The sequence below is a fragment of the Ochotona curzoniae genome, unplaced genomic scaffold (assembly GCF_017591425.1).
Source record: "Ochotona curzoniae isolate NIBS_2020 unplaced genomic scaffold, NIBS_Ocur_1.0 contig_4501, whole genome shotgun sequence".
Lineage (NCBI taxonomy): Eukaryota > Metazoa > Chordata > Mammalia > Lagomorpha > Ochotonidae > Ochotona > Ochotona curzoniae.
The window spans coordinates 19,923,361-19,942,846 of record NW_024466307.1 but is presented as its reverse complement, the minus strand read 5'-3'; the positions used below and the strand labels follow the sequence as shown (position 1 = coordinate 19,942,846).

At 53.0% G+C, this 19,486-nt stretch overlaps 1 protein-coding gene across 2 annotated transcripts; it reads right to left on the bottom strand.

Annotated features, from left to right (window-relative positions):
* Positions 1-226: 226 nt before the first annotated feature.
* Positions 227-1,943, bottom strand: FOXD1 (forkhead box D1). 2 transcript variants are annotated; one of them, XM_040985913.1, is made up of 2 exons: positions 529-1,943; positions 227-447 (listed from the first exon to the last, which is right to left on the bottom strand). In XM_040985913.1, the coding sequence occupies exons 1-2, from the start codon at positions 1,790-1,792 to the stop codon at positions 227-229; spliced, it is 1,485 nt and encodes a 494-aa protein (XP_040841847.1). In that variant the 5' UTR covers positions 1,793-1,943. The 2 variants fall into 2 exon arrangements, with proteins under 2 accessions (XP_040841847.1, XP_040841846.1); XM_040985912.1 differs by having other exon boundaries at positions 227-1,943.
* Positions 1,944-19,486: the final 17,543 nt, after the last annotated feature.

Genomic DNA, 19,486 nt, shown 5'->3' with positions numbered 1-19,486 from the left:
AACACCAGCCCCCTCCCCAGCCCGGCGGCGCGGGGCACCTTTGTATAAATAGGGGGACCCGGGAGCCGAGCCCAGCACCGGCTCCAGGGGGGAAATCTGAGGTGGCGAACTCGGGCGCGCCCCGGGGAGCCGACCGAACCCCCCACCCCCAAACCACCCAGTCGGAGAAAGGAGCCGGGGTTCCTACCTTCTGTTTGCCAAGCGCGCGCGCGCTAACAGGGCGCTATTAACAATTTGAAATCCTAGCAGTAAAGTTTTCCACACTGGACAGGGCAGTCCCTTGGTGCAGAGTCCCCAGCGCGGCCGACGAAGAGACGGACGAGGCAGCGGCGGCCGCGGCGGCCACGAGGGAGCGGGTGAGAGCGGCGGCCGGGCCCGCAGCCGCCTGCGCCGCGCAGCCACCACCGCCACCACCACCGGCGCTCCCGGCCCCCGACCCGGGCGCGAGGGCCGGTGCGGGCGGCGCTGCGGGCGAGGCCCCGGGAGAGGCCTGCACGGCGGCGGCTGCCTGCGCTGCGGCGGCGGCTGCAGCTGCAGCGGCCGCGGCCGGGCCGAGGCTGCCACCGATGATGCTCTCGATGGAGAAGGGCGAGCGCGCCAGGGTCGAGGCGCCCGGGCTGGCCGCCTTGGCCGCAGAGGCCTGCAGGGGCCCGGGCAGCGTGGCGCCGAGCGGGTGCGGCCGGTAGCCGAAGGCGGTCCGGGCCAGCTCGGCGGCCGCTCCGTGCGCCTGGGGCGGTGGAGGCGGAGGTGGAGGCGGTGGAGGCGGCGGCGGCGGCGGGGGCGAGTGCGGGTGGAAGGCGGCGGCCGCGGCGGCTGCGGCGGCGGCGAAGAGCGCGGAGGGCGGCGCGTAGGGAGGCAGCTGCAGGCCGTAGCCGCAGCCGTAGGGGCCGTAGCCGTAGGCGTGCGGTGGCGGGGGCGGCGGAGGAGCGGGCGGGAAGAGAGCGGCCGCGGCGGCGGCTGCAGCGGCGGCGGCGGCTGCGCCCGGGTCTCCCGCACCGCCCGCGGGTCCCGCGCCGCGCAGCAGGAGCGACTCGGCAGCCGCGGCGCTGGGCGCGAGCAGCGGCTGCCGCTTAAAGCGCTTCCTCCGACGCAGGAAGCTGCCGTTGTCGAACATGTCGGCCGACTCGGGGTCCAGCGTCCAGTAGTTGCCCTTGCCCGGGTTGCCCGGCTCGCGGGGGATCTTGACGAAGCAGTCGTTGAGCGAGAGGTTGTGGCGGATGCTGTTCTGCCAGGCGGGGAACTTTTCCCGGTAGTAAGGGAAGCGGCCGCTGATGAACTCGCAGATCTCGCTCAGCGTCAGCCGCTTCTTGGGGCTCTGCAGGATGGCCATGGTGATGAGCGCGATGTACGAGTAGGGCGGTTTCACCAGCGGGTTCTTGGCGCCGCCGCCTCCCGCGCCCGCACCGCCGCCGCCGCCACCACCACCACCACCGACCCCCGCGCCCGTGCCCGCGCCGCCTCCCCCTCCGGCCCCGGACCCCGCCGCCGGAGCCGGGCCTGGGGGCGCGGGGGACCCCGCCTCGCGCGGGGCCAGCAGGATGTCCTCGTCGTCGTCGTCCTCCTCCTCCACGTCCTCCAGCTCGTCCTCGCCTGCGTACGAGCGCCGCCGCCGCCTCCGCTGCTGCCGCCGCCGCGCGGGCACGGCGAGCCGGGGCCCACCACCACCGCCGCCGCCGCCCTCGTCCTCCTCCTCCTCTTCCTCGTCGTCGTCGTCCTCTCCCTCCCCCACCACGTCGATGTCTGTTTCCTCGGCGAGGCCGCAGGCATCGGACATCTCCGTGCTCAGGGTCATAGCTGTAGCGCGGTGGGGCGGTGCATAGGGGCGCCGGAGTCCGGGCTCCCCGTGCGCCCCAGCCCTGGACTCGGGTGGCCTGCCCGGTCCGGGGGCACCACACTGGGGGGCACGGCGATGGTCAGGGGCGCGCTGTGACTTTGCAACACTCTCGCCGCCGCGTCGGGCGTCACGCGATCTCCGCGCCTCTTGCGCTTGGCGCGCAGCAGTCCTGGCCCGAGGACTTGACCTTCTCCTCCCAGAGCGCTCTCGGCCGGTTCAGCGAAGGGGTACAGGGTGATGGTGGCAAGGCCGGAGCGGGCGAGTCCGAGTGGCCAGGCAGGACGCGCGAGAGTCGAGGCGCAGAGCGCGGAGAGGCCGGGTCTGAGTCCAGGAGAGGGCGGACCTTCCCAGCGCTTATAGCAGAAGGGAGCCTGTCACGTGCTGTGCACGTCAGAGCTCGGCCGTGGCCGGGGAGGAGTGGGGAGTAGGGGGAAGCGAGCTGGGGGGATCAGCCAAGCTCCGAAGGGAAAGTTCGCGCGCAGGAGGGGGCAGCCCTGGCGAGGCCGGGGAGCCAGGGAGGACCCCACTTTCCACGCCAGAGCTGCCGATCTTGGCGGTGGACGGGGGACGGGTTGTCCAACGTCCCAGCCCGCTGTCCCTTCCTTGGCCCTCCAACCTAGCTTCACAAACCCAGACCCCACGGTGGACCCGCTCCGGGGTCTCCTCGGAGCCACCCAGCGGGGGGCATCACCGCCCCGCCATCAGGTGGTCCCAGGTGGGGTGCCGCGGAATCCACGGGGTGAGCGGCTCCCCCAGAGCATCTGTTGTAAACTGTTCCCCACCCCTCTCCCCGCTAAGCGCGGTAATAATTGTTTACTGACCCTTTAACCCGGCTCTTCTCCAAACACGTTTGTTTTCCTTCACAGCTCACAGAATGCAGGGTGGCAGGGGTTCGCTCACCCACCTGCAGCTGTCTGCCTCGGGGGGCCAGGACAGCAAACCCGTAGCTGGGCTGGAGGGAGAGGATCCGACGGCCTCTTGGGAATGGAGCAGGGCATCCCCGCGTACGGAAAAACGAATACAGAATTTTAGTGACCACCCGGACACCGGCAAACTGTGCGTCGGATCTAACAACTTCTTCCGTAATGCCTGGGAAGGGGCTGCGTGGTTCTCGGTTAAAAATAACATCCGTACATTCCAATCAATCAACGTGTCGCGGCCGCCCCAGTATATTAAAATACTTAAAAACACCCAAGCATATTTTTACTCCAGCAGGCTGGGTAATAGAAAATATGAGCACACACAGGAATTTTTAAAAATATAAGTTTGGAAATTGCGTATGTGTTTCTAGTATCTTACGGTAGAAATGAACGAATTTTGAAAATCTCACTCAAGTTCCATTTGATTCCTCTCTCTGTCTTTCCAAGTAACAAGAGACGATGTAACCAGAGACGATGCTGTTTTAAGGGTTACATGTCCTTATCAAATTTTAATTTTTTTGATTAGTGGAAAAGCCCAGTCGTTTGCGGAATTCCCATTCGTGTTACTTTCCTTTCAAAGTGGTGGCCTTGCCTTAAAAACAAACAAAAACTTTCTGAATTAAATGACCAGTTGAGCTAAACTGAGAATCAAAGCTCGCAGCTTCCTGTAGGAATCCTCCTTGGAGGGCCTAGTAAGTAACTCCTAAAATGTCCCCTTGCCGCCGTTTAAAAATAAACTGGTCCCCAATCCAAGACTCCTTAAAAAATCGGGTTTGTTGTGGCCGAGGACGGCTACCGCCTTGTCACACTTACAAATGACCCATTAAATCTGCCACCGCTCTTTGAAGATCTACGGTTACGCCCCAAGGTCCTAAATACAGGGTTGTTCATTGGCTGTCGTTTGATAGATGGCCTGACCCGTGCGTTTTTGGGGGCGGGACCCGCGCCTGCGTTCCTCGGTGCGCCGCGAATCAAGCCCTCCGCGCCGCCACGAGTCCTCCCCAGAGAACCCACTTGGGCACCGGAAAGTTTAACTTTTCCAAGTGCTTGGCCGCTAGCTGAAGACACAGCGAGATTTCCATGAGTGAAGGCTAAGCGGAGAATTTACTCCCCCGCCGCCACCAGGCGCGGGGCGTCCCGCGGGGTCGGCGGTTCCCGCGCCCCGGACTCCTCTATCCGGGAAGGGCGCGCGCGCGGGACCTGGACGGCGTTCCCAGGGGAACTTTGTTTGCAGGTCCCTCTCCCCCAAAGGGCTAGAGGGCTCTTCCCTGGAAACGTCTGGAAAACATGGCAAGTATCTCTGACCGTTCCTGGGGAGAGTGCAGGGAGTTCCCGGAGGTTGCCAGATCAAGTCCGTGATGAGCAGCCGCCACAATTGCGGCCCAGGTTTCCAGAGCCTCCGGTGAGCTTGGCCAAAGCCTCCCCCACCCCATCCCCGCGTCCCACGCGCTTTGCGCGCCAGAGTGCGGCTGCCCCTCTGCGTGCGACCTTCCGCTCTGCGCTCCGGAGTCCCCAGGCGTGCCAACCCCGGCGGCTCGCGCGCCCCCTTTCGCTCCCGGGCCGCTCTCTCCTAGTAAGCTCCCAGCTTTCCGCCTCGGCTGGAAAATCCCTGCCCGCGCCCCTCCGAACGTTCCCTTCAAGCTGGTTCCGGGGACAGGTACCTTCCACGTGGCGCCCGCCCTCCCGCGCACCCCGCTCGCGTGGACGTGGAAAGGTTCCCCCGCGAGCGAGCGCTGCCCTCTTGCGGCGACGCGGCGCTGTGCCGGTCCTCGTGCGGCTCTCAGGGACTCGTGCCCGGCCAGGGTGCCAGGGCAGCTCCCGGGCATTCTGCCCGCTGGGCCTAGAGCGGCCAGGACGTGCCCAGGGCAGGCGTCTGTCAGCCCTTTCCGCGGCTGGTCTGGGGCGCTCCTGGAGCGCTCTGAGCCCTACAGTCGCTCCAGTCCGCACCTCAGGACTCCCTGTCCCTAAGCCCCCAGACCCATGGCGCCGCAAGGGAGGTGGGAGAGAGCTCGGGATGCGACGTCATTGGTCAGGAACCGCGTGCTGTGCACATCCTGGGTTGGGGTTTCGCATGAACATGGACGTGAACGCGTTTTCAACCTTGGCAAGCCCCTGAGCGTTAGGGTGCGTTGTGAGGCTCTGCGTTTGCCTGGCGCTTGGAGCGGGAGCGAGAGGGCATGCAGGTGGCTGCTTCCCGCTCCCCAGGCAAGAGCGCCTGCATGGCTGGGTCCGTCTGTGTTTTTCCTCCTTTTTGTAAGAAGTTGAGACCTGCCGTTATTGCTTCTTTGTGTCTGGAGAACTGAGGGAGGTGATGGGTATGGAATCTGTGTAACGTGTATATTATTACCGTCTTAACCATTGTAAGGATACCATTTAGAGGTTGGTCACGGGTATTGGTGCTATCCATTTCTAGAATTTTTCCATTGTTACACTTAGAAATTATGCGCTCGTTAAAAAAAATAACATCTCACCCATCCTCCAGTCCCTGGCGAACACTGCATGCATTTGTGCGCCTTGGGCACAGTATACACGTGGGGTTACGCACAATCTGGTGTCTTGCTTATTTCACTCGGTTTAATGTGTTCAAGGTCATTCATGTACTAGCACGTATCAGAATCGTTTCCGTTTTAAAGCTGCATAATATTTTGTTGTGCAGATACGCCACATTTGTTTATCGGTTCATCTGTTGCTGGACATGTTGGTTGCTTCTTTCTGTTCACTTTTTTCAGCCTCCTATTAATGCTTGTTAGCATTCTGCATGCGGTAGATGATAAATGATGTGTTCTTTTTCTTATGGTTTTTTACCCCAGCAATTCTCAAAGGAACCTTATTTGTTTCTGAAAGATTTGTTTTTGTTTGAAATATTTTTACAGAAGAGAAGGGAAAGAAGGCTGAGGGCTGTGCGTGTGTTTGTGTGGGGGAGGGAGGGGAGAATGAATATGAATGAATGAGAATCTTCCATCCACTGGTTCACTCCCCAAAGGTCTGCAATGGCTGGAGCTGAACCAATCTGACACCAGGAGCCAGGAGCTTCTTTGGGTCTCCCACGCCGGTGCAGGGTTCCAAGGCCTTAGCCACCCTCCACTGCCTTCCAAGGCCAATAGCAGGGAGTTAGATCTGAAGTGTAGCAGTCATGAACCAGTGCCCATAGAGGATGCCAGCTCCACAGGTGGCTCCGGGAACCTCGTTCTAACACAGTGCACCATCATAAAGTCACAGGGATGGTTTTTGCTGAGCCTAACCAGGAGTCTCACTCTTCTGAATCTGAAACCAAAACTTGCTCACACTTTTGAAACATCCAGACTCAAGCTGCACAGTGTCTTCACAGGGGGGTGGGGGATGTACCCAGTAAGATTCCTCCGGGACTGGTTCCCACAACCTCGGCCATCTGCACACCGGGCTTTCACACACTTTTAACACCCTGTTACTTATCCGCATGCTCAGGGGCCCATGATCTCAGATTTTTCTCTGTAACCCTGCACTTGAGTGTTTTGCCTTACTGTCTGAGTCTCTGCCTTCGGTTGCTGAGAGCCACCAAGCTGCTGTCCGGGTGGTCGGGATGAGGGAGCTGAATGACAGAAGAGGGTGGAGGCTCTGAGAGGGGCTCCTGGCCCTTGCAGGGACAGGGGTGAAGAGCAGAGCCTCCCCCCCATGTGTGCCAGGGCCGGCAGTCTCTGCCATTCAGCCTGTCTCCAGGGCCAGCTGGGAGGCTGAAAGCAAGGTCAAGGCTGAGTGGTACATTCTCAAGCACCCAGCAGTACTGTGGATACAGGTCTCTGCATCTCCCAGTCCTTCATGCAGTGCGGTCAGACCGGGACTCATCTGTAAAAACCAGGCCTGAACAGTCTCCACCAGGCAGCCTATGCTCGCACAACGAATCCTGAAACAAACATCGCAAGGCTGAAACAAGAGTTCAAAAATCCTCAAGAATTTTGAAAGCAAAGAGAGGTGGCTGATTCTCTGCCTTCAGCACCAGCATCCCATATAGGTGTTTATTCATGTCCCAGTTGCTCCACTTCTCTTTATTATTATTATTTTATTGCAAAGTCAGATATATAGAGAGGAGGAGAGACAGAGAGGAAGATTTTCCATCCACTGATTCATTCCCCAAGCAGCCATAATGGCTGGTGCTATGCTGATCTGAAGCCAGGAGCCTGAAGCCTCTTCTGGGTCTCCCACACAGGTGCAGGGTTCCAAGGCTTTGGGTCGTCCTTGACTGCTTTCCCAGGCCACAAGCAGGGAGCTGGATGGGAAGCAGGGCTGCCAGGATTAGAACCAGCGCCCATATGGGATTCAGACCTTAACCACTGCGCCACCGCGCCGGGCCCCACAACAATGGGTTTTAACCAGAACTGAGAAAGAACAGAACAGCTTGAAATGGGATAGGCCAAAGTAGAACACAATAAAACAGCAGAATAAAACAGCCTGGAAAGTATCATTGCATGGCACATAAGATGATAACGAGCAATTGGTCCATTCTTGGTTATAATTTTTGTGCACTGCTGCGAGTGCTGAGCCACTGTGCACAATGAAATGCAACGAAAGTATTGGAAAGTTGTCTTGGAAGAAGCAATGTTGAACTCCTTTTCTACCTTCTCTGGGTCTTTGCTCTTTAATGTCTTCTCTCTTAATTCTCAGCTTTACCAAGAAGTCCTCTGGTGTCTAGAAAAATAAGATAAATAAAGCTGTTCCTGTCCTTCATGCCAGGGCAAGCTAGTGCACCCTCTTCCTTCTGTGAAGTTTCAGGGGGACGATTTGTGCCCCTTGGCTTCCATGTTGCCACTCATCCTGTGTAGTCCCTGACAGGGGCGCCTCACCCGGCACACCCATGCTATGTTGGTCAGTGGGCACTGGAAAGGCCTGGCCACATAAATTGTGGGAAAATTGAGTTACATGAATAAAATAGTTGACTCTACTGTAGCATTTTGGAAGGGTTTTTCTTTTTTTTTTTTTTTAAGATTTATTTATTTTTATTGGAAAGGCAGGTGTACAGAGAGTACAGAGAGGAGGAGAGACAGAGAGGAAGATCTTCCTCACTCCCCAAGTGACCGCAATGGCCGGTGCTGCACCGATCCAAAGCCAGGAGCCAGGAACCTCCTTCCAGGTCTTCCACATGGGTGCAGGGTCCCAAAACCTTGGGCCATCCTAGACTGCTTTCCCAGGCCACAAGCAGGGAGCTGGATGGGAAGTGGAGCTGCTGGGACCAGAACCGGTGCCCATATGGGATCCTGGCACATTCAAGGCAAGGACCTTAACTGCTATGCTATCATACAGGGTCCGGGTTTTTCTTTTAAAGATTTATTTATTTTTATTGGAAAGTCAAATATACAGAGAGAAGGAGATATAGAAAAAAAGATCTTCCATCTGCTGTTTTATTCCCCAAGTGGCTACAATGGCTGGAGCTGAGCAATTCTGAAGCCAGGAGCTTCTTCCAGGTCTCCCATGTAGGTGCAGGGTCCCAAGGCCTTGTTACTGCTTTTCCAGGCCTTAAACAGGAGTGGGATCAGCGGTGGAACAGCTGGGACTTGAACCAATGCCCATATGGGATACCAGCATTATAGCAGAAGCTTAGCCTACTGTCCCACAGCTGGCCCCAACACTTTGGAGTTATAGGTTTGTAATTTATAGTCTGAATCTTCTAGAAGCCTATAGGCACAATGTAGTGTTTTCCAAATTTGTTTTACAAGCTTTGAGAATGGATCTCATGACAAAAAATGTGGTACCCAAGAATTGGCATTGTGGCATTGTGGCTAAAGCTGGTGACTGCTCTACCAGCATCTCATGTGGGCACAGGTTTGAGTTCCAGATTCATCACTTCTGATTAAGCTCCCTGCCAATGTGCCTGGGAAAACAGCAGACAATGGCCAAGTCTCCGGACACCTGCACCCATGGAAAGGACCCTGAAGTTCCTGACGCCTGATTTCAGTCTGGTCCTGTCCTTGCTGTTGCAGTCATCGGAGTAGTGAACCAGCAGAGCAAAGATTCTCTCTATATTATTCAGCCCTTCAAATAAATAAATACAATTAGCAATGACTTTGTCATGGCCAGAGTGAGGATCCTTCTAGTATGTTTTCTTATTTTTAAAAAAATTATTTTTTTTTATTTGAAAGGCAGATTTAAAGAGTGGAGGAGAGACCGAGAGAAAGATCTTCCATCTATTCGTTCATTCCCCAGATATCCCCAATGGCTGGAGCTGAGCTGAACCAAAACCAGGAGCTAGGAGCCTTATGTGAGTCTCCCATGTGAGTTCAGCGGTTCAAGAACCTGAGCTCTCCTCCATTGCTTTCCCAAGCTGTAAGCAGGCAGCTGGATTGGAAGTGGAGCAGCCAGGTCATGAACTGGCACCCGTATAGGATTCTGGCACTGCAAGGCAGAGGACCAGCCTATTAAACCATTGTACTAATCCCTAATTCACCTTCTTATAGATAGGAGTATGTTATGGGCTGCATTCGGTGAACAAATCAGCAATCATCTGTTCCCTAAGAAATTGCCTGTACTTAACAGGAGAAAGACCCACAAATGGTTAAGATGAGTGCATGAATGTGGCACATTAGGAAATGACAGTTGCTTTGGGCAGCCATGGTGGAGGGGAGATAAGAGGGAAGAGAGTGGCAGCCGGGAGGAGAGCAGTCGTAAGAGGCCAGATGGGCTGCGTTTTAAATAGATCTAGTATGTGGGGAAGGAGAATTCCAAGCAGGAGGCGTCAGGGCCAAGGCCCGCTCATCTTAGTCTGGTACACCACCCCCTGGGCGAGGGGGCAAAGAGGACAGAATGGTGCAGGTACGCGTGGGAGAGGCAGGTGTTGCAAACCTCCTGGGCATCTTTAGGACGCCTGCTTTTACTCCAAGTGAAACGGGAAGCCGCTGCAGTGTTTTAGCAGAGCGGAGCTATGGTGGAAACTCAGCCGTTCCGTCCTGTGAGGGATTCATCTGGCTGCTCTGGGAAGAATATTCTGTGTTGGGCAGAACGGGGAGACAGGGTGGGAAATCACTGCGGTGGGTGATGCAGCTGTGTCCTGATGGTCACGCAGGACCGGGAGGCGCCAAGGAAGCAAGGCTCGGTGGTGGTCTTCAGGACCCGTGTTCAAACGGAGCTTGGTATGATGTGGTTGACAGTGTGGGTGTCCCTCAAAGGCTCAGGTGTTAGGACTCGGGGCCCATTGTCCTCTGTGAATGCATGAATGATGGGATTTACGCCCGTTAGGGTGTCTGGTGATGCTCCTCGGATTGCTAGGGTGGAACCAGTGATGATGATGGCTGTTTTGTAAGGACCTCATACAGGGTAGACGGCAAGCATGCTCCCTGACGCTCTCTGCTTCCCGGCTCACCGCGCAGTCCTCTCCTGGTACCCTTCTCAGATGCCAGAGTGATGGGCCGCCTGATCTTACACCGTGAGCCCTCAAAACCACAGGCAACAACGAACCTTCGCCTCTGTGAATGAGCCTCTCTGCAGTGTCTCCATTTTAGTGATGCAAAGCTGACCGAGACAGGACTCCCGAGAGTCCCGGCTAACTGAATACAGGCTTCAAGAATAAGACAGGAGTCCTGGCGGAGCATCCCTGAGGACCTTTCTCTAGTCTTTTCCTGCACTGATCCGCTTCACCTTCTTTTGAGTTCCATTTCTTTCATCCTTCACGACCACCTAATGGCAGATGTTCCCCCAAGATCGCATTTGAACTCGACCTCATTCTATATTCTGTGCCTTAGTGAAACCCAGTGTCATATTAGCTATAATATTGTTATTACTATGTCATAATATATCATTACAGATTATTGCCGCATCTAACACTACCCTACATGAGACAACTAATTTGAAATTTCCTGTTCTCCTACTTTTTCTATGCATTGAAGAGAGCCGGGAACTCAATCCAGGTGTGGGTGGACGGTGGCAGGGAGCCAAGCGCGTGAGTTACACTCACTGCCTCCCAAGGTCGGAGGTTGATAGGAAGCTGCGAATGAGGGAGGCAGCTGGGACGCAAACCCGATTCTCAGCGATGCCAATCAGGTGAAATATCGGCATCTTAGCCACTACGTCACTTTCCCTACTCTAATTTAATAGTCTGTCTATGAATACTCAGATTTTCTAGTTCCATTTAATAACAGGCTATCCACCAAAGGGCTTTAACATCTGTTCTTGGGAAGGTAAAAATAGTACAATCATTAAAAAAAAAAAAAGTGGCGGTTTCTTGGGCCCGGTGCAGTAGCTCAGCAGCTAAAGTCCTCACCTTGCATGCACCGGGATCCCATGTGGACATGGATTCTAATCCCGGCGGCCTCGCTTCCCATCCAGCTCCCTGCTTGTGGCCTGGGAAAGCAGTTGAGGACGGCCCAAAGCTTTGGGACCCTGCACCTGCATGGGAGACCCGGAAGAGGCGCCTGGCTTCGGATCAGCTCAGCTCCGGTTGTCGCGGCTGCTTGGGAAGTAAATCATCAGACGGAAGATCTTCCTCTCTGTCTCTCTTCTTCTCTGTGTATCTGACTTTGCAATAAAAATAAATATTTTTTTAAAGTGGCAGTTTCTTAAAAATAAAAAATAAAAACACACTTCCATATGACCCAGTCATCCCACTCATAGCTATTTTCTCATAGGAACAAAAACGTAAGCCCATTTGAAGCTTGGCGCATGGCAGCTTTGTTACAAATGCCCAAACTGGAAACAACCCAACTGCCTATTGACAGGTGGATGAATAAATATATTGATGTGTGGAATACTATTTAGGAACAAAAAGGAATTAACCCTGTCTCTGTATCTCTCCTCTCTCTTTCAAGTAAAATAATTTTTTAAAAGAAAGAAAGAAATTTCATCTTGCAAAATTAAAGCTCCCTAATCATTAAATATCTTCAATTCCCTGCTCAGGACCTGTTAACCATTTCTCTACTTGGCCTTTTAAAAAAAATTGTTTATTTTATTAGCAAATCAGAAATACAGAGAGGAGGAAGAGGAGAGACAGACAGAGAGGAAGATCTTCCATCCACTGATTCACTCCCCAAGTGAATGCAACGGCTGGAGCTAAACTGATCCAAAGCCTGGAGCTTCTTCTGGGTCTCCCACGCAGGTGCAGGGTCCCAAGGCTTTGGGCCGTACTCGACTGCCTTTCCAGGCCACAGGCAGGGAGCTGGATGGGAAGTGGAGCTGCTGGGACCAGAACCGGTGCCCATATGGGATCCTGGCACATTCAAGGCAAGGACCTTAACCATTACACTATCATGCCGGGCCCATCTACTTGGCCTTTCTGACTTGAACCATCTAGGCACTTCATTTGTGTCTGGCTTGTTTCACTTAGCATAATATCTTCAAGATTCATCCATGTAGCCTAAATCAGACTTTCACAGGCCCTTTGAACTGCTCGTATCTTTTGGCTATTGCAAAAAAAATGCTGATATGAATATGGGTATGAAGCTATGCCCTGGAATCGCTGTTTCAATCCCTTTGGGTAAGTGCCCCGCCCCGCCCGCCGAGTGACTTGCTGAATGACATGTAATTCTATTTTTAATCACTGGATGCCGAGTCCTAATGTTTCCTGTAGTGGTCATGCTATTTTACATTCCTACCAACGATTCATGAGGACTCCAATTTGTGCACGTCCTCACCCACATTTGTTACTTTCTAGAATGTTTCCCCCAACGAGTTGGTTTCGTTTCAAGTAAACAAAAGTTAGAGTCCAAGAAAGACTGGAGAGCAGATTCTAGCCAGATTCTGGGCTGGCTTTGTGCGTGTTTATTTTTGTTTTTCTGCTGTGGTGAGAATGGCTGAACGAAAGCAATGAGGGAGATGATGAATTGCTGGGGACTTCTTAATTTTTTTTTTTTCCAAAAGTTCCTTTGAAATTGTTTGACAGGCTCAAAGATGCCCTTTAGTTCTACAAGGGCAGCAAAAGTCAGTGTGGCCAGGAGTTGAGATCTTTATCCGCCCGGGAGTGGAGCCAGGGCCACCATCACTTCGGGCACAAGGAGCGGTTGTTCTTTGCCGGGTTTCTCGCTTCCACTGTACCCGAGGTCCTTCCCCACTCCTCGGGTTTCTTCTCCTCTGCTAGAAAACCTCAACTTCCTCCCCGCCTGCTCCACTAGATTCCGGGCTTCCCACCCGCCTCTGCGACCCTGCAAGGCATCTGACGCCCCTTGCCCGGATTTTCTGTTTGGTTTTGTTTCCTATAGCTGCCATTCTAACGGCATTAGTGAACTTACAAACCGTCCAGTTCCTATATGATGCGTGGACAGACGGGGCTTGAGAGTAAAATGCCCAGGTGCTCAGGTGGCAGAACCCAGCTGGTGGAGACGTTCCACGGGGGAAAGGAAGGGCCGGTGTCAAACAAACACGCACCCGACCTGTGCAGAACCGCTGGTTATCCAGCGCTGCAGAGCGCTCACCGCTGCGCTTGGCTGCCCGCCACACCGCGTATGCTGGCCAACGAGGGCTGGTGCGTGCATCAAAAGTCACCCATTCCCTGGGGAGGGTGGGGTGGGAGACAACGGTTTTTAAAAGGCCAGAGCACATCGTAGGTATTTCATCCAACAGTGAGGACACTGCTTGTGATGCTGGCATTCCATCAAAGTGCCTGGGCTTGAGTCCCACTCTGCTCCTGACTTCAGGGTGACAGGTGCTTGGGTCGCTGACACCCTGAGCTCCTGATTGAGTGCCCTCCCTGTTGTAGGCATTTAGCGAGCGAGCAAGCAGATTTCAGATTCTCTCTCTCGTGCTTGCCTTTCAAATAAAAGTAACTTAAAAAAAAAAAGAAGATTGCTAAAGGCCAAGGAAACATTTGAAAGTGATAAATATATTCAGTATTTTGATTATGCTGACCACTGCACCATGCATATGTATATGTGTGTGTGTATGTTAAAACGTACCAGATTGTATACTTTAAATATGTAAGTGTATTCACTCCTGAGTAAATATGTCTTTTACAATGTTTTAAAGATTTATTTATTTATTTGAAATACAGAATGACAGCGTTTTTTGGTTTATTTCTCCAAATGGCTACAGCAGCTCAGTTTGGCCTAGGTTAAAGCCAGGAGTACGAAACTCTCTCTGGGTCTCCAACATGAGTGACCAGAGATGGAAGACCTGAGCCATATTCTACTGGGCCATATTCTATTCCCAGGTGCATCAGCAGGGAACTGGATGGAAGTGGGCAGCGGGAGCTCAAACATGGAATGATAGCATCTCAAGGAGCTTGACTAAGTTTACCACAGTGCAAGTTTCAAAGCTCCATTGAAGAGAAAGAAGGGCCTGGCGTGGCTAAAGTCCTTGCCTTGAATGCACTGGGATATCATATGAGCACTGGTTCTAATACCGGCAACCCTGCTTCCCATCCAGCTCCCTGCTTATGGCCTGGGAAGACAGTCGAGGACGGCCCAAAGCCTTGGGACCCTGCACCCGTGTGGAAGACCCGGAAGATGTTTCTGGCTCCTGGCTTCAGATCTACGCAGTTCCAGCTGTTGCAGTCACTTGGGGAGTGAATCATCAGACGGAAGATTTTCTTCTCTGTCTCTCCTCCTGTCTCTCCTCCTCTCTGTATATCTGACTTTGCAATAAAAATGAATATCTTTTTTTTTTAAAGATTTATTTTTATTGGAAAGGCAGATATACAGAGAGGAGAGACAGAGAGGAAGATCTTCCATCCGATGATTCACTCCCCAAGTGAGCGCAACGGGCCGATACTATGCCGATCCGAAGCCAGGAGCCTCTTCCGGGTCTCCCACGCGGGTGCAGGTTCCCAAAGCTTTGGGCTGTCCTCGACTGCTTTCCCAGGCCACAGGCAGGGAGCTGGAAGGGAAGCGGGGCTGCCGGGATTAGAACCGGCGCCCATATGGGATCCCGGGCGTGCAAGGCGAGGACTTAACCACTTGCGCCACCGCGCCGGACCCAAAAAATGAATATCTTTTAAAAAATAAAGAGAAAAGGAAAGGAGGGGAGAAGAAAGGAGGAAGAAGAAAGAAAGAAAGAAAGAAAGAAAGAAAGAAAGAAAGAAAGAAAGAAAGAAAGAAAGAAAGAAAGAAAGAAAGAAAGAAAGAAAGAGAGAGAGGAAGGAAGGAACAAACTCCCTATTCCTTATACAGTTCTTCAAAAGTAATACCATGGCAAAAAAAAAGACAGTCTGGGAAACAATGGGGCAGGTTTACTGACCACATTTTTCTCCTGAGTGGACACCTCAAGTCGGGAGAACTTCATGGACACCTGAAGTCAGGAGAACGCAGCTCCCCCAGGCAAACCGGTCCATGGCTTCTTTTCTTGACCCTGCACATGAGGAATTCAGACGCTGAGATTCTGAGCCAGGTTAATGCTGCTGTGTGGTTTGGCTGAGATTTCAGTTCCTAACGCAATCTACTTCACTGTTCCATCCTCAGGATCAGCCCTGGCTTCTCAGCCTGGAAGACGAGAGCTGATCTCACCTCCCTTCCCCTCCTCTCCTCTCTTTCCTCCTGCTCTTCTTTCATCCTTCCTTCCTTCTTTCCTTCCTTCCTTCCTTCCTTCGGGGACCCTCCCTAATGACCTATCATCACTTGGTTACTTCTATAAAGACCCTGTTTCCCATTCTGAGGTATTGGGAGAGAGCTTTAACACGGGAACTTGGGGGAGGAAAAGACAGTCTCACCCAGAAGAAGCAGCATAGATCCAGTCCTCGATGGGAAGGTTAAAGTCACGTGTACACAGTGCCCACACCTCCCTCGTACTAAAAAAAGCTAAGTGGTGAGGCTCCGTGACAGCCTATATTATACACTTCATACACATCAGCTCGCAGCATCCTAAAACACATAATTTGGGGAGAAAACTACTTTGCTATGTCTTATATTTTTGTAGCGGGCTAAGAGCCCAAATACCAATAACTCCCAAAGAAAACCACTTGGAAAATTGATGGCTGACTCTTCCCCAGGGCGATGGAGAGCTGTGCTTCCGAAGCCAGAGCTTCCAGTGGGTTATTATTCCTGGCTTGAGGATTCACTCCGCTTTAAGTTCCTTTGCTGATTTGCTTATTTGTGGTAGATACGTTAGCGACTGTAACTCCGCCTGGAGCAGTCCCATCCTCATGTATGTGTGTAAACGTGCATGATTGCCACATTTTAGGAGAAACACATCCTAATGAGTGCTTTCTATAACAACAAACAAGAGCGGGCTTTATTGGTTGCCATCATCCACGATGAACTGACACGTGAGATGGGGCTCACGCCATTTTCGGCAGGCATCGGTCCCACTCACTGCCCTCATGGCATGTCAGTGCATTTTCTATAACGCCAACCACTGGATGAAGATTTAGCAAATCAATGCCAGCCTCATTTTGTCCTCTTTAGAAAACCACAATGTTCATTTTGGAAGTTGGGTAGAGCTATTTCAAGGAATGCCTGAGCCTGCAGAGCAGACACCCTGAGCCAGGATCACCCTCCATGACAAGGAGCTGTCATGGAGATTAGATGATGGCAGACATGATCCGGGGCTTCGATCCTGTTAGGAGCGTCACGCTAAGTAAATGTGTGGAGATGGCAGATAATGGATATCTGAGCAAGGTTGCAAAGGCGGCCACAGTAGCAAATAGAGTCACCAGGTGAGGAGCCTCAGAACCAACATAACAATGGCTATTCAGCAAAGAAATCCTGTCTTGGACTGCCATGTTGTGCAGGATAAACCACGACCTGTAAAGCCGGTGTGTTCTGGCTGAACACGAACGAGTGCCAAGCTCAAGTTCTGGCTGTTTCTGATCCAGCTCTCTGCTAACATACCTGGGAAAGCAGAAGCAAATGACCCAAGTGCTTGGGTCCTCCTGCCCTTGCAGCATGGCTATCAGGGGAGTGAACCTACAGATAGAAAATCTCAATCTCTCTCTCACCAACAGGGTTTCTTGAAATGCATGCCATATACACTGCTGGCCCCAGGGGCTTGGGGTGTGTCCCGAAAATGGCATTTCTGAAGAATCCCTAGGTGATGCTGACGTGGGTCCAGGGACCACACTGTGAGAGCCGCCGTGAGAGGTTTTGCCCCAGCAGCCTGTAGCTCTCCCATCTGAATGCAGTGAGCCTTGCAGGTGGCTCGGATGCTTCCACCAGCACGACCGCATTAGGGAAAGTCAGGGTTTGGTCTTCTGTGTCCATTGCTGACTCATCTCTGATTTTGCACACTCTGCTCGCCAGTGCCTCTCCAAAGGAGGACCACAGCAGTGAAAGCCCAGCCACGTCAGAAGCTACTGACTCACTGCCGTATGTCTCTGTATTAGATGGCCACAGCCAGGCTCCACCCTCTCGCTTCTGCACCCACGCTCAGGCCCTGACCTTTCTGCTTAGCCTTTGGTATCCTTCACAAGATGGGCACGGGTAATCTCCAAGTTCACAGCCATGAGCAGTGGATAGCTGCTCAAGGACAGCTGTGATGGAAGTGCATCTCAGGAGGCCCCTTCTGGTCTGCCTTTTGTTCCCCATTCCCTCACCAGATGGGTCACATACACCCCAGTTTCTAAGCAAGATGTTAGCCTGTACAGCTGAGAGCTGGAGGGAGGCCATTGTAGATGAAACACATCAGTAGTTTACCAGCAGCCGGAACGTTCCTTCCCTCTCAGCCTGAAGGCCCCACAGGCTAGGAGGCAGCTCAAGTCTTTGCCAAACACCCTTTATCAGGAGTTAGCAAGAACTTCCGGCAGTGGGAGGTCTCGGGGCCTGAGGGAACTGGCGACCACAGGTGAACTGTGCAGTGACGTCTATAACATCATGTGCCATCCCATAGCTGGCTTTCTCTAACAAGGAGCAGGTCTACTTTTGTTGAGCACTTGCTATGTGTTCAGGATTTGTATAGAGTCTTCCTTGCTCCCTACTACACTCCGTGACAATGGCATGGTCATCTCTGCTTAGAGAGATGCACGCAGACCAGAAGCAAAGAGAATGCCTGCCTGAAACCCACAGCTCACCAACAGACACTCACACTTTCATAGTTACCTTGCTGGCCTGTGCTTGCCAGCCCTGGCCAGGGAGGTAAGACGAACGGCGTCTACGTCCACTGTGCAGTGTGGGGCGTGGTTACACAGGAAGAACTAAGAGAGGGAATGTAACAGAGGATGAGATTTGCTATGAGGAATTGGCCGACAGGCTGGCAGGGGGTGGAGAGTCCTCAGTGGTCTGATGATCACCAACTGGGGGCCCAGGAAAGTGTGTGCTGCAAATTCCCTGTTGAGTGCAAAGTTCTTGGAGTTGTGAATGCCAAGGTTGAAGGCATAAATCAAAAGAGATAATAGAGAGGGGAGAGGGAGAGAGAGAAACAGCCTTCCTCCACCTTTCTATTTGGGCCATCAGATGGATCAGGGGAGATCCACATGCAGTGGGGTGTGCCAGCTGCTCTGCCAGCCTGAGATCCCCCAACACTGGCACTCAGGTTGAGGCATTAGCCTGCCCCTACAGCGCCAGCCTGCACAGATGAGAGCTTGAGGCATTTTAAAGGAGCTCTGCTTTCTGACATAACCCTGCCATGCCAGTGGCTCTCCCTCTGTGAAATGTAGATGGACATTTATAAAAAGCCAGTAAGAAAAGTGAACCCTCCAAAGTGCTGTGGACAGAGCCATGCCCGCATGCTGAGACTTGGATTCCTAGGCCAGTAACTCTCTTGTCATGCCCTGTGGCCAAAGAAAAAAAAAAAAAAAGCTCAGTCTTCCTGTCCACTGCCACCTCACACAGTCATGTTTCTACAGAAATGCATCTACAATTGTCACCCCTCATCTCCCGTTATAGTACTACCTACAATTTTTTACAAGGTATTTTCCTAAAAGTTAATAAGACTAGAAATAGGCAACCAGTATTTGGAAAGAGAAGCACATTGTCCCATATCTTGGGAGGTGAGTGCACGCAGGGGCGGTGACCGGGAAGTCAAGGGCGTCTCTCCCAGGCTCCCCTCTTCTGCCTTCTCATGGAGATTACAGAGAGAAGTGAGATAGGTCCCTGGCCTTATCTTCACCCCCCACCCCCAGCTTCTCTCTGAGATTATCTAAAAGAGAAGTTGTGCTCCCAGCTCTGGCTGTCCTGGGCATCTCACTGGTTGACGCCAGGACTGGAAGAGAGGAGGCATTTGGGGCAGGCAGAAGAAGATGGGCTCTGCCAAGACCCGCATTGGCAAGGACAGCCGCCCCCCGAATCACCCACCTGCCTCTGGCCCAGCTGCATGAGCAGGAAATCTGGCTGGACATCTGGCCAAAGAAGGGTCAGGAAAGAAGGGAAACTTTTTAAAGATTTACTTATTTGAAAGGAAGAGTTACAAAGAGAGAGAGGGAGACAAAGAGATTTTGCATCTGCTGGTTCACCTCCAAAAGGCTGGAGGCACTTCTATGGGATGCCCATCATTATAGGCAAGGGCTCAAGGTGCTGAGTCACAAAAACCCAAGATTGGGGATCTAAGGGAAGGACAGTTAGAAGAGAACGAAGGTCCCCATAGTGGACTGGAGGAGGAGGAGGATTGAACACGTGGCCTATTGTGTGCACACACGTGTGTGTGCATGTATGTTTGGTGGTCTTTGTGCATGCATATGTGTGTATGTGTGTGCATATGCTCCGATGGTCTGTGCATGTGTGTGTATGCCCTGTGTATGGATGGTCTGTGTGCGTGAGAAAGTGGGTGGTCCGTGTGTCTGTCTGTCTTTGAGCATGCGTGTTTGCATGTGTGTGGGTGGTCTGTGTGCACGTGTGTGTCTGTGTGTGAATGTGTGGTCTATGTCCTGTATGTGCATGAGTGTGTATGTGGGGGGGGTCTGCATGGGTGTGTCTGT

Coding starts and splice junctions, on each gene's coding strand:
- FOXD1 (XM_040985912.1), bottom strand. CDS start 1,792: ATGACCCTGAGCACGGAGATGTCCGATGCCTGCGGCCTCGCCGAGGAA.